This window comes from Salvelinus sp. IW2-2015, linkage group LG14 (genome assembly GCF_002910315.2).
Source record: "Salvelinus sp. IW2-2015 linkage group LG14, ASM291031v2, whole genome shotgun sequence".
Taxonomy (NCBI): domain Eukaryota; kingdom Metazoa; phylum Chordata; class Actinopteri; order Salmoniformes; family Salmonidae; genus Salvelinus; species Salvelinus sp. IW2-2015.
The window spans coordinates 3,627,454-3,639,014 of NC_036854.1; the positions used below are offsets into that span (position 1 = coordinate 3,627,454).

At 42.4% G+C, this 11,561-nt stretch overlaps 1 protein-coding gene across 1 annotated transcript in view; it reads right to left on the bottom strand.

Moving 5' to 3' along the window:
- Positions 1-11,561, bottom strand: part of LOC111972885 (prepronociceptin-like) — a 24,295-nt gene that overhangs the window by 4,258 nt on the left and 8,476 nt on the right. Inside the window, exon 2 of the mRNA XM_024000003.2 lies at positions 2,563-2,809. Within this exon, the coding sequence (XP_023855771.1) occupies positions 2,563-2,715 (153 nt within the window). The 5' untranslated portion in view covers positions 2,716-2,809. The remainder of the gene's footprint in view (positions 1-2,562; positions 2,810-11,561) is intronic.

Below are 11,561 nucleotides of genomic sequence, written 5' to 3' on the forward strand. Positions count from 1 at the left end.
TCCATCCTCAGCTGCACCAGCCAATTAGCTGTATTATTACCACAGAGTCCATCCCCCAGCTGCACCAGCCAATTAGCTCTATATTACCACAGACTCCATCCCCCAGCCGCACCAGCCAATTAGCTGCTTATTACCACAGAGCTCCATCCCAGCTGCACCAGCCATTAGCTGCTATATTACCACAGAGCCTCTATACCCCAGCTGCACCAGCCAATTAGCTGCTGTATTACCACAGAGCTCTATTCCCAGCTGCACCAGCCAATTAGCTGCTGTATTACCACAGAGCTCCATCCCCCAGCTGCACAAGCCAATTAGCTGCTATATTACCACAGAGCCCATCCCCAGCTGCACAGCCAATTAGCTGCTATATTACCACAGAGCTCTATTACCCAGGCATAGCGCCACCAGCCAATTAGGCTGCTATTATTACCACAGAGCCTCCATCTCTCAGCTGCACCAGCCAATTAGCTGCATATATTACCACAGAGCTCCCATCCCCCAGCTGCACCAGCCAATTAGCTTCTATATTACCACAGAGCTCATCCTCCCAGCTCAAGCGTTCCATAACCTGGGCACAAAGAGCTCACAGGCCAGTTAAGCTGTACTATTACCACAGAGCTCCATTCCCCACGTATGCACCAGCCAATTAGCTGCTATATTACCACCACGCCCAGCTCGCGATTCGCTCAAGCTTCTGCACCAGCCCAATTAGCTGCTGCTAATTATTACACAGAGCTCCATCCCCAGCTGCACCAGCAATTTGATGCTCGTATTACCACAGAGCTCATAAGCCAACAGCAAATAAGGCGCTCCAAGTATACCACTCTCACGGTAGTTAACTGAAGGCACCAGGCAAATTAACTGCTATATTACCAAGAGCCTCCATCCCCCAGCTGCACCAGCCAAATTAGCTGCTATAATCCACACAGAGGCGTCCATCCTCAGCTGCGACCGAGAGTGACCAATAGAGCTAATTATGAACTTACCACAGGGCAAGCTCCAGTCGTCATCTCAAGCGTAGTTCTAACCTTGCGAAACCAGCCATTAGCTGCAGCAGTTATTATTACCACAGTGATGACTTCCATCCCCCAGCGTGTGCACCAGTCACAATTAGCTAGGCCTACTGGAGATATGAGAATTACTAAGCAGAGCTCGACGCCATCCCCCCAGGCCACATAGGTTGCAGTATCAAAACGTAACCACATTGTATACTGAAGGAGCAGTTGAGAGTTGATAACCACAAGAGCTCCATCCCCCCCCAGCATTAAGTGACTGCACCAGCCAATTTAGCTGCTATTATTACCCACAGAGGGGCTCGCCAATTCCCGACCAGCTGCAACCAACCAAGTGTGAGAGCTTAGATGCAAGGAAAGGCTATATTACCACAGAAGCATCCGATATAACCATCTAAAGCGGTAGTTTTCTAACCTGAAGATGAGGCACAGCAATTAGCTGACCTATATTACACAAGGGAGCAGTCCATCTACCCCCACGTGGAATGCCACCAGAAATTAGCTGCTGTGATAATTAGTCCGACAGACAGGGCGGTTGCCCCATCCCCTATAGACGTGCAAGAAGGCGCCAGCCCCAACAGAAGACAGATCATTGAGCAGCAAGTCTGATACATATGTCTCAGAGGATTCTATAGTTCTAATTGCCTGGAAGGGTTAGCCCAAGGTGAAGTAATTTGAATACGCATTTCAGATGAGGTGTACTTGAGGCTGGGGGACCCTTGTAAGTTAGAGGCTATTGGAACTGGGAGACTTGATGAAGACAGTGAACCTAAGTCATTATAGAATTAGTTCCCAGCACTGAAAAAAACTCATCACTCCATACTGGCACTCGGTAGTTCGTAGACTCTATAGAGAAAGCAAACACTCAAAAAGGTGATTATCTAGCCCTCAGTGTTTGTGTATTGAAACCCAGGGGAGCGTGTGTGCCGTATTTGCATCGGTTCGGAGTTAAACCTGGTGAGCATCAGTCAAGAAGCGATCAGAAGTAGAAAGACTAAGGCAAGTCATAGGTAGTTCTAACTTGAGGAGCAGTGATGTGAACTTATCTACAGTTTAGTCGAGCGTGAACTACTGCTACATCCTAAGTGATCCTCATGGAGTGCACATGAAGAGAGAGAAGACAGGCCGCTAATCATATGGCAGTTGCGTAACCTGAGGAATAATGCATGTATTGAAGTTTACTGTCTAAGACTTGTAATGCTGTGTCGTTAAACTTTTTGGGGAGGGAAGAAGTGTTTTTTCAAATAACAAAGACCGATGATCACACAACAAAGTAAGTTGATCTGCAGTGCATCAGAGTAACAACCAGACAGATGCGCGTTCAGACAGGCACAGTTCCACTTACATCCATGGCTTCTTTCTAACCACTGGAAGGTACAACCATCTTTCATACAACCATTCATGCTATAAGCAAAGTCGCAATCATCCAGTTCCATCATCCATACAACCATCATCCATACATCCATCATCCATACAACCATACAACCATCATCCATACAACCATCATCCCCATTCTGCATGCAGGACACACACACACACAGATATTCACCAGTGTGTTGAATGTTTGCTGCTGGCCCTGGGTCTGGGGGTTGGGTAGGGGTAGTAGGAGGCCACAGGCCAGGCAGTCACCCTGGCAGTCACTCCGTCCTGGTGAACACAGACGCACCACCACCAGCAGTAGGCTCCACAGGGACCACTTCATGACTCACTACTGAGGGAGGGAGGGACGGATGGGCAATAGGGACGGGAGGAGGGTGGAGGCCCGAGTCTGTAGGGTATATGGAGTAGGGCACAGCCTGGTGGGAAGACACAGAGGTGAGGAAAGAGGAGGTTAGTCACTCATTTCAAAATGTTAATTTCAAAGGGGTGAGCAGGGTCACAACATCAACGATAACAACACCAACAACAACAATAACAACAACATCAACAACAACAATAACAACAATAACAACAACATCAACAACAATAACAATAACAACAACAACAACAACAACATCAACAACAATAGCAATAACAACAACATCAACAACAACAATAACAACAACAACATCAACAACACCAATAACAACATCAACAACAACATCAACAACAACAATAACAACAATAACAACAACATCAACAACAATAACAACAACAACAACAACAACAACAACCGCATAATAACAACAACAATAACAACAACAGCATAATACAACTGAGAAAAGTTAAACTGGTCAGGTGTGTCCACTTTCCAGATAGGATAGATAGACCTCGAGGGGCCTGTTCCGTAAAGTCGATGAAGAAAGAGTTCCCAATCGGCCGACAGCAATGCAGGAGCAGCTTGTTTCATACACAGTGCAATACGTTCATTAAAGAGTCACAAAGGGAAGTTCATTATCAGCCTCAGTAATTGTACTATGTATTAGCTGCCTCGTGGTTTTAATAGGGAGGAAATGAATGAGAGCGAGGAAACAAGAAAGAAAAAAGAGTGGGGCAACGCGAAGAAGAAACGCGCTGCGCTCGCTCACGATCCGACCAACCATACTCCTGTATTAGTCACCAACATCAGGCCCTGGTACTTTACTCCTGTATTAGTCACCAACATCAGGCCCTGGTACTTTACTCCTGTATTAGTCACCAACATAAGGCCCTGGTACTTTACTCCTGTATTTAAGTCACCAACATCAGGCCCTGGTCCTTTACTCTGTATTAGTCACCAACATCAGGCCCTGGTACTTTACTCCTGTATTAGTCCACAACATCAGGCCCTGGTACTTTACTCCTGTATTAGTCACCAACATAAGGCCCTGGTACTTACTCTGTATTAGTCACCAACATCAGGCCCTGGTCCTTTACTCCTGTATTAGTCACCAACATAAGGCCCTGGTACTTTACTCCTGTATTAGACACCAACATCAGGCCCTGGTCCTTTACTCCTGTATTAGTCACCAACATAAGGCCCTGGTCCTTTACTCCTGTATTAGTCACCAACATCAGGCCCTGGTCTTTACTCCTGTATTAGTCACCAACATAAGCCCTGGTCCTTTACTCCTGTATTAGAACACCAACATCAGGCCTGGTCCTTTACTCCTGTATTAGTCACCAACATCAGGCCCTGGTAACTTTACTCCTAGTCACCAACATCAGGCCCTGGTCCTTACTCCTGATAGTCACCAACATAAGGCCCTGGTACTTTACTCCCTGTATTAGACACCAACATCAGCCCTGGTCCTTTACTCCTGTATTAGTCACAACATAAGGCCCGGTCTTTACTCCCTTATTAGTCACCAACATCAGGCCCTGGTCCTTTACTCCTATTAGTCACCAACATAAGGCCCTGGTCCTTTACTCCTGTATTAGACACACATAAGGCCCTGGTACTTTACTCCTGTATTAGACACCAACATCAGGCCCTGGTACTTTACTCCGTATAGTCAACACAACATAGGCCCTGGTCCTTTACTCCTGTATTATTCACCAACATAAGGCCTCTGGTCCTTTACTCCTGTATTAGTCACCAACATCAGGCCCTGGTACTTTACTCCTGTATTAGTCACCAACATAATACTTTACTCCTGTATTAGTCACCAACATCAGGCCTGGTACTTTACTCTGTATTAGTCACCAACATCAGGCCCTGGTCCTTTACTCCTGTATTAGTCACCAACATCAGGCCCTGGTACTTTACTCCTGTATTAGTCACCAACATAAGGCCCTGGTACTTTACTCCTGTATTAGTCACCAACATCAGGCCCTGGTCCTTTACTCCTGTATTAGTCCAACATCAGGCCCTGGTACTTTACTCCTGTATTAGTCACCAACATAAGGCCTGGTACTTTCCTCCTGTATTAGTCACCAACATAAGCCCTGGTACTTTACTTCTGTATTAGCACCAACATAAGCCCTGGTACTTTACTCCTGTATTAGTCACCAACATAAGGCCCTGGTACTTTACTCCTGTATTAGACACCAACATAAGGCCCTGGTACTTTACTCCTGTATTAGACACCAACATAAGGCCCTGGTACTTTACTCCTGTAGAGTCACCAACATAAGGCCCTGGTACTTTACTCCTGTATTAGATCACCAACTATAAACGCCCTGGTACTTTACTCCTGTATTAGGCACAAACATAAGGCCCTGGTACTTTACTCCTGTATTAGACACCAACAAAGGCCCTGGTACTTTACTCCTGTATTAGCACCAACATAAGGCCCTGGTACTTTACTCCTGTAATCAGTACCAACATAAGGCCCTGGTACTTTACTCCTGTATGAGTCACCAACATAAGGCCCTGGTACTTTACTCCTGTATTGATCATCAACATAAGGCCCTGGTACTTTCCTCCTGTATCAGACACAACAAAAGGCCCTGGTACTTTACCTGCCGTATTTAAGTCACCAACATAAGAGCCCTGGTACTTTACTCCTGTATTAGTCACCAACATAAGGCCCTGGTACTTTCCTCCTGTATCTAGTTCACCTAACGAATAAGGCCTGGTACTTTACTCCTGTATTAGCACCAACATAAGGCCCTGGTACTTTACTCCTGTATTAGACACCAACATAAGGCCCTGGTACTTTTACTCCTGTATTAGACACCAACATAAGGCCCTGGTACTTTACTCCTGTATTAGTCACCAACATAAGGCCCTGGTACTTTACTCCTGTATTAGTCACCAACATAAGGCCCTGGTACTTTACTCCTGTATTAGACACCAACATAAGGCCCTGGACTTTACTCCTGTATTAGACCACCAACATAAGGCCCTGGTACTTTACTCCTGTATTAGGCACCAACATAAGGCCCTGGTACTTTACTCCTGTATGAGTCACCAACATAAGCCCTGGTACTTACTCCTGTATTAGACACCAACATAAGGCCTGGTACTTTACTCCTGTATTAGACACCAACATAAGGCCCGGTACTTTACTCCTGTATAGACACCAACATAAGGCCCTGGTACTTTACTCCTGTATTAGGCACCAAACATAAGGCCCTGGTACTTTACTCTGTATGAGTCACCAACATAAGCCCGCGGTACTTTACTCCTCGTATTAGACACCAACATAAGGCCCTGGTACTTTACTCATGTATGTGGTCCCGTGTTCGCCTGTCAGTTTGTAGAGCATATGGCGCTTGCAACGCCAGGGTTGTGGTTCATTCCCCACGGGGGACCAGGATGAATATGTTTATGAACTTTCCAATGTAAGGCCTGCTCGGTATGGATAGAGCGTCTGCTAAATGACTTAAATGTAAATTATTAAGTGACACCAAAGCATAAAGGCCCTGGTACTATTACTCCTGTAATTAGACACCAACATAAGGCCCGGTACTTTACTCATGTATTAGACACCAACTTAAGGCCCTGGTACTTTACTCGCGATTAGTCACCAACAATAGAGCCCTGGTACTTTCCTCCTGTATTAGTCACAATCTGGCACCCTATTCCCATGGGGCTCTGGTCCAAAGTAGTGCACTATATAGGGACTAGGGTACCATTTGGTGCCATTATATGATCATGAGGATAATAAGGCATTAAGATGTCATATATATGGTGTCACATATGTCTTTCCAGCGTTCATGAAGACATGCAGAGTGAATATTGAAAGGGCGATATTTCGAGGAGAAAATAATTTAAAACGATTAAAATTCTCTCTCATACCTATTAAATCTCACACGTCATTAATGTTTCTTGATACGTTTTTTGAGAAGTGACTTTTTTTTAATGATCTTCTGTTTGCCAATAACTGTTTCATGTGTTTGTTTGAAATGACGGGGAAATAAAGAGCAGGCAGTGTTTCGGAGGCCAAGACAGGGGAGAGGACAGTTCTTCGAGAAATGGCTACACTCTTAGAAAAAAAAGGGGAGTAAAAAATGGTTCTTCCATCCCTGTTCCCATAGGAGAACCCTTTGAAGAACCCTTTTTGGTTCCTGGTAGAACCCTTTTGGGTTCCATGTAGAAACCTTTCCACAGAGGGTTCTACGTGGAACCCAAAAGGGTTCTACCTGAAACCAAAAATGGTTCTACCTGGAACTAAAAATGGTTCTCCTATGGGGACAGCCAAAGAACCCTTTCGGAACCCWTTTTTTTCTCAGAGTGTAAATTCCAATGTCTATACTAACTAGTAGAGGTGAAGTTGTAGTGCCTCAGAACCAATGATTTATATATACATTAGATGACTGACAGGGGGCGCTGTTTAGAAGCCATCACACCTCCCTCCCCRACCACTTATTCATGTCTACYTTTGTTTTTTGTCACGTTTATTKTATWARAGASACCTTAATACATACTTTTACATTATATTATGTGAGCTAAACATAACATTTTTAATAAAGAAATATATCAACAACAAAAAATCCTAATGTTACTGTACCCCACTACATTACAACAACAAAAAATACTTAAATACTTGTAATTTTCTCTTTTAAATGTTTAAATGGTTTATATACATCATTGCTCAGAGCCCTTTTGTTCTATTATTCTGCTCACTTCACTTGGATTTACAACAAGGTGTGTCAACATCACTTTTCTGAATGGGCTTCGACATATTTGACAATACAAACTATGTAGAAGAGCTCCCCTGAGCGATAGTCTGTCAGAGTGTCTGTTAGCAGTCATCCTGGAGGAGGAAATGTGAAATGACTGATCTATATCTGAGCCAGAGAGAATGTGCTAATCCTCCCAGGGTAGGAGTACCTGATTATACCAGCCGCTGGTAAACAGCAGCGCACTCCTGTCTCCAGACCCTGGGCTCAAATACTATTTGAAATCATTTCAAATACTTTAGCTGGGAGTGATTAAGAATTTCTGGTGCAATAAACCAATATAAATGTCGCAAAACTGTAAACACTGTCCGCTTGGAACTCCACGCAGACTAAAGCAAACTCTCAAGGTTATCTGAAAGATTTCAAATAGCGTTTGAACCCAGGTCTGCAACAACCCTGTGCAGATCCTAATCCTGCAGTATGGATCCACACACCTGTGGTATCGCACAGGAGCAGGTTGAATCACTGTCAAACAGCAGAGGCTGGGGATACGGGATAGGTATAGTATGTACAGGATGTACAGGGATTAATGTCAAGGTGAAGAAAGACATGAGATTGTGCAGGTAATGATTATAACCCAGTTGTCAAAATGGATTAAAAGGTGACATCGACCTTTTTTTTTTGCCCACTGATAAGTCTCTCTGGATAAAAAGCTTCTGTCAAATTAATAAAATATAAATAGATTATGTAAATGTAATGTCTGGAGGAAGAGAGTTAAACCGACATCTGTATCGGGAAATAACTATGAGAGCAGTGTTCCATTCAGTGATACTGTTCAGGTCCCACTGGGCAACAAAAACTGGTTCAATCAACGTTGTTTCCACGTCATTTCAACAAAACAAGAACTCAACAGGAGAGAGGTCAGGAATACTGGGAGAAATGGGTTTCATACTTGGAAAAGGTCTAATTCACAGATGCTAATGTAACTAATATGATGATATGATGATGAAGGTATGACGTGCACTGTAACTGATATGATGATATGATGATGAAGGTATGACGTGCACTGTAACTGATATGATGATATGATGATGAAGGTATGAAGTGCACTGTAACTGATATGATGATATGATGATGAAGGTATGACGTGCACTGTAACTGCCAGATCTTTTTTTGTTATTTTATTTTACTTTATTTGTACTTTCTTTGTGTTCCTACAATAAAAACAAAGTATAATTTTTTTTTTATTAAATTAAATTAAAAATGCAATGTGATGATGTTAAATCAATGTGGATTTACAAAAAAAAGTCAACAAAGTAAAGATGTTTGTTGTTGTTGTTGATTTCACGTTGAATTCACTTTAGTTGACAACTCAACCAAATGTAAATCAAAACTAGACGTTGAACTGACGTCTGTGCCCATCTGTGTGTTGCCTTTAGAGGTAGTTTCATCATGAGTACCTCTGATGTTGAAATTAGCACTGTGTCTAGGTCTGTTGAGGGTTTCATACTTGGAAAGGTCTAATTACAGATGCTAATGTAACTAATATGATGATAATGTGATATGAAGGTATGACGTGCACCTGTAACTGATATGATGATATGATGATGAAGGTATGACGTGCACTGTACTGATATGATGATATGATGAATGACGGTATGAAGTGCACTGTAACTGATATGATGATTGATCAAATCAAATCAACATCAATTTTATTAGTCCACTACACCGGTTGCAGATGTAATGCGAGTGTAGATGTGTCTTAGCCGTTCGAAATGCTTGTGCTTCTAGTTCCGAAATGCAGTATAATAACCAACAGTATCTAACCTAACACATTCCACAACTACTACCTTACACACACACACAGTGTAAAGGGATAAAGAATATGTACATAAAGATATATGCTGGGTGGTGGTCAGAACGGCATGGCAGATGCAGTAGATGGTATAGAGTACGGTATAGTACATATGAGACTGAGTACTGTAGGGTATGTAACATAAAGTGGCCATAGTTTAAAGTGGCTAGTGGTACAGTATTACATAAAGATGGCAGATGGCAGTAGATGATAAGAGTACAGTATATACATATGAAGATGGGTAATGTAGGGTATGTAAACATTGTATTAAGTGGCATTGTTTAAAGTGGCGTGGTACATTTTTACATAATTTCCATCAATTTCCCATTTTAAAGTGGCTGGAGTTGAGTCAGTATGTTGGCAGCGGCCGCTAAACTGTTAGTGGTGGCTGTTTAACAGTCTGAGTGATGAAGGTATGACGTGCACTGTAACTGCCAGATCTTTTTTTGTTATTTTATTTACTTTATTTGTACTTTCTTTGTGTATAAATTTTTTTTTTATTAAATTAAATTAAAAATCAATGTGATGATGTTAAATCAATGTGGATTTACAAAAAAAAGTCAACAAAGTAAAGATGTTTGTTGTTGTTGTTGATTTCACGTTGAATTCACTTTAGTTGACAACTCAACCAAATGTAAATCAAAACTAGACGTTGAACTGACGTCTGTGCCCATCTGTGTGTTGCCTTTAGAGGTAGTTTCATCATGAGTACTCTGATTGTTGAAATTAGCACTGTGTCTAGGTCTGTTGAAATTAGCACTGTGTCTAGGTCTGTTTGATTTAATTAGCACTGGTGTCTAGGTCTGTTGATTAATTAGCACTGGTGTCTAGGTTCTGTGATTTATTAGCACTGTGTCTAGGTCGTTGATTAATTAGCACTGTGTCTAGGTCTGTTGAAATTGACTGTGTCTGGTCTGTTGAAATTAGCACTGTCTCTAGGTCTGTTGAAATTAGCACTGTGTCAAGGTCTGTTGAAATTAGCACTGTCTCTAGGTCTGTTGAAATTAGCACTGTGTCTAGGTCTGTTGAAATTAGCACTGTCTCTAGTCTGTTGAAATTAGCACTGTGTCTAGGTCTGTTGAAATTAGCACTGTGTCAGGTCTGTTGAAATTAGCACTGGTCTCTAGGTCTGTTGAAATTAGCACTGTCTCTAGGTCTGTTGAAATTAGCACTGTCTCTAGGTCTGTTGAAATTAGCACGTGTGTCAAGGTCTGTTGAAATTAGCACTGTGTCTAGGTCTGTTGAAAATTAGCACTGTCTCTAGGTCTGTTGAAATTAGCACTGTGTTAAGGTCTGTTTGAAATTAGCACTGTGGTCTAGTGTCTGTTGAAATAGCCACGTTGTGTCAAGGTCTGTTGAAATTAGCACTGTCTTCTAGGTCTGTTGAAATTAGCACTGTGTCAAGGTCTGTTGAAATTAGCACTGTGTCTAGGTCTGTTGAAATTAGCACTGTGTCTAGGTCTGTTGAAATTAGCACTGTCTCTAGGTCTGTTGAAATTAGCACTGTGTCAAGGTCTGTTGAAATAGATGTGTTAGGTCTGTTGAAATTAGCACCGGGTGTCAATAGGTCTGTTGAAATTAGCACTGTGTAAGGTCTGTTGAAATTGCACTGTGTCTAGGTCTGTTGAAATTAGCACTGTGTTAGGTCTTTGAAATGCACTGTGTCAAGGTCTGTTGAAATTAGCACTGTGTCAAGGTCTGTTGAAATTAGCACTGTGTCAAGGTCTGTTGATAATTAGCACTGTGTCAAGGTCTGTTGAAATTAGCACTGTGTCAAGGTCTGTTGATTAATAGCACTGTGTCTAGGTCTGTTGAAATTAGCACTGCCTCGGTCTGTTGAAATTAGCACTGTGTAGGTCTGTTGAAATTAGCACTGTGGTCAAGGTCTGTTGAATTGCACTGTGTCAGGTCTTGAAATTAGCACTGTGTCTAGGTCTGTTGAAATTAGCACTGTCTCTAGGTCTGTTGAAATTAGCACTGTGTCAAGTTGTTGAATTAGCACTGTTCTAGGTCTGTTGAAATTAGCACTGTCCTCTAGTCTGTTGAAATTAGCACTGTGTCAAGGTCTGTTGAAATTAGCACTGTGAGTCAAGTCTGTTGAATTAGCACTGTGTCTAGGTCTGTTGAAATTAGCCACTGGTCTCTAGGTCTGTTGAAATTAGCACTGTGTCTAGGTCTGTGTGAAATTAGCACTGTGTCTAAGAGTCTGTTGAATGCCTGTTTAT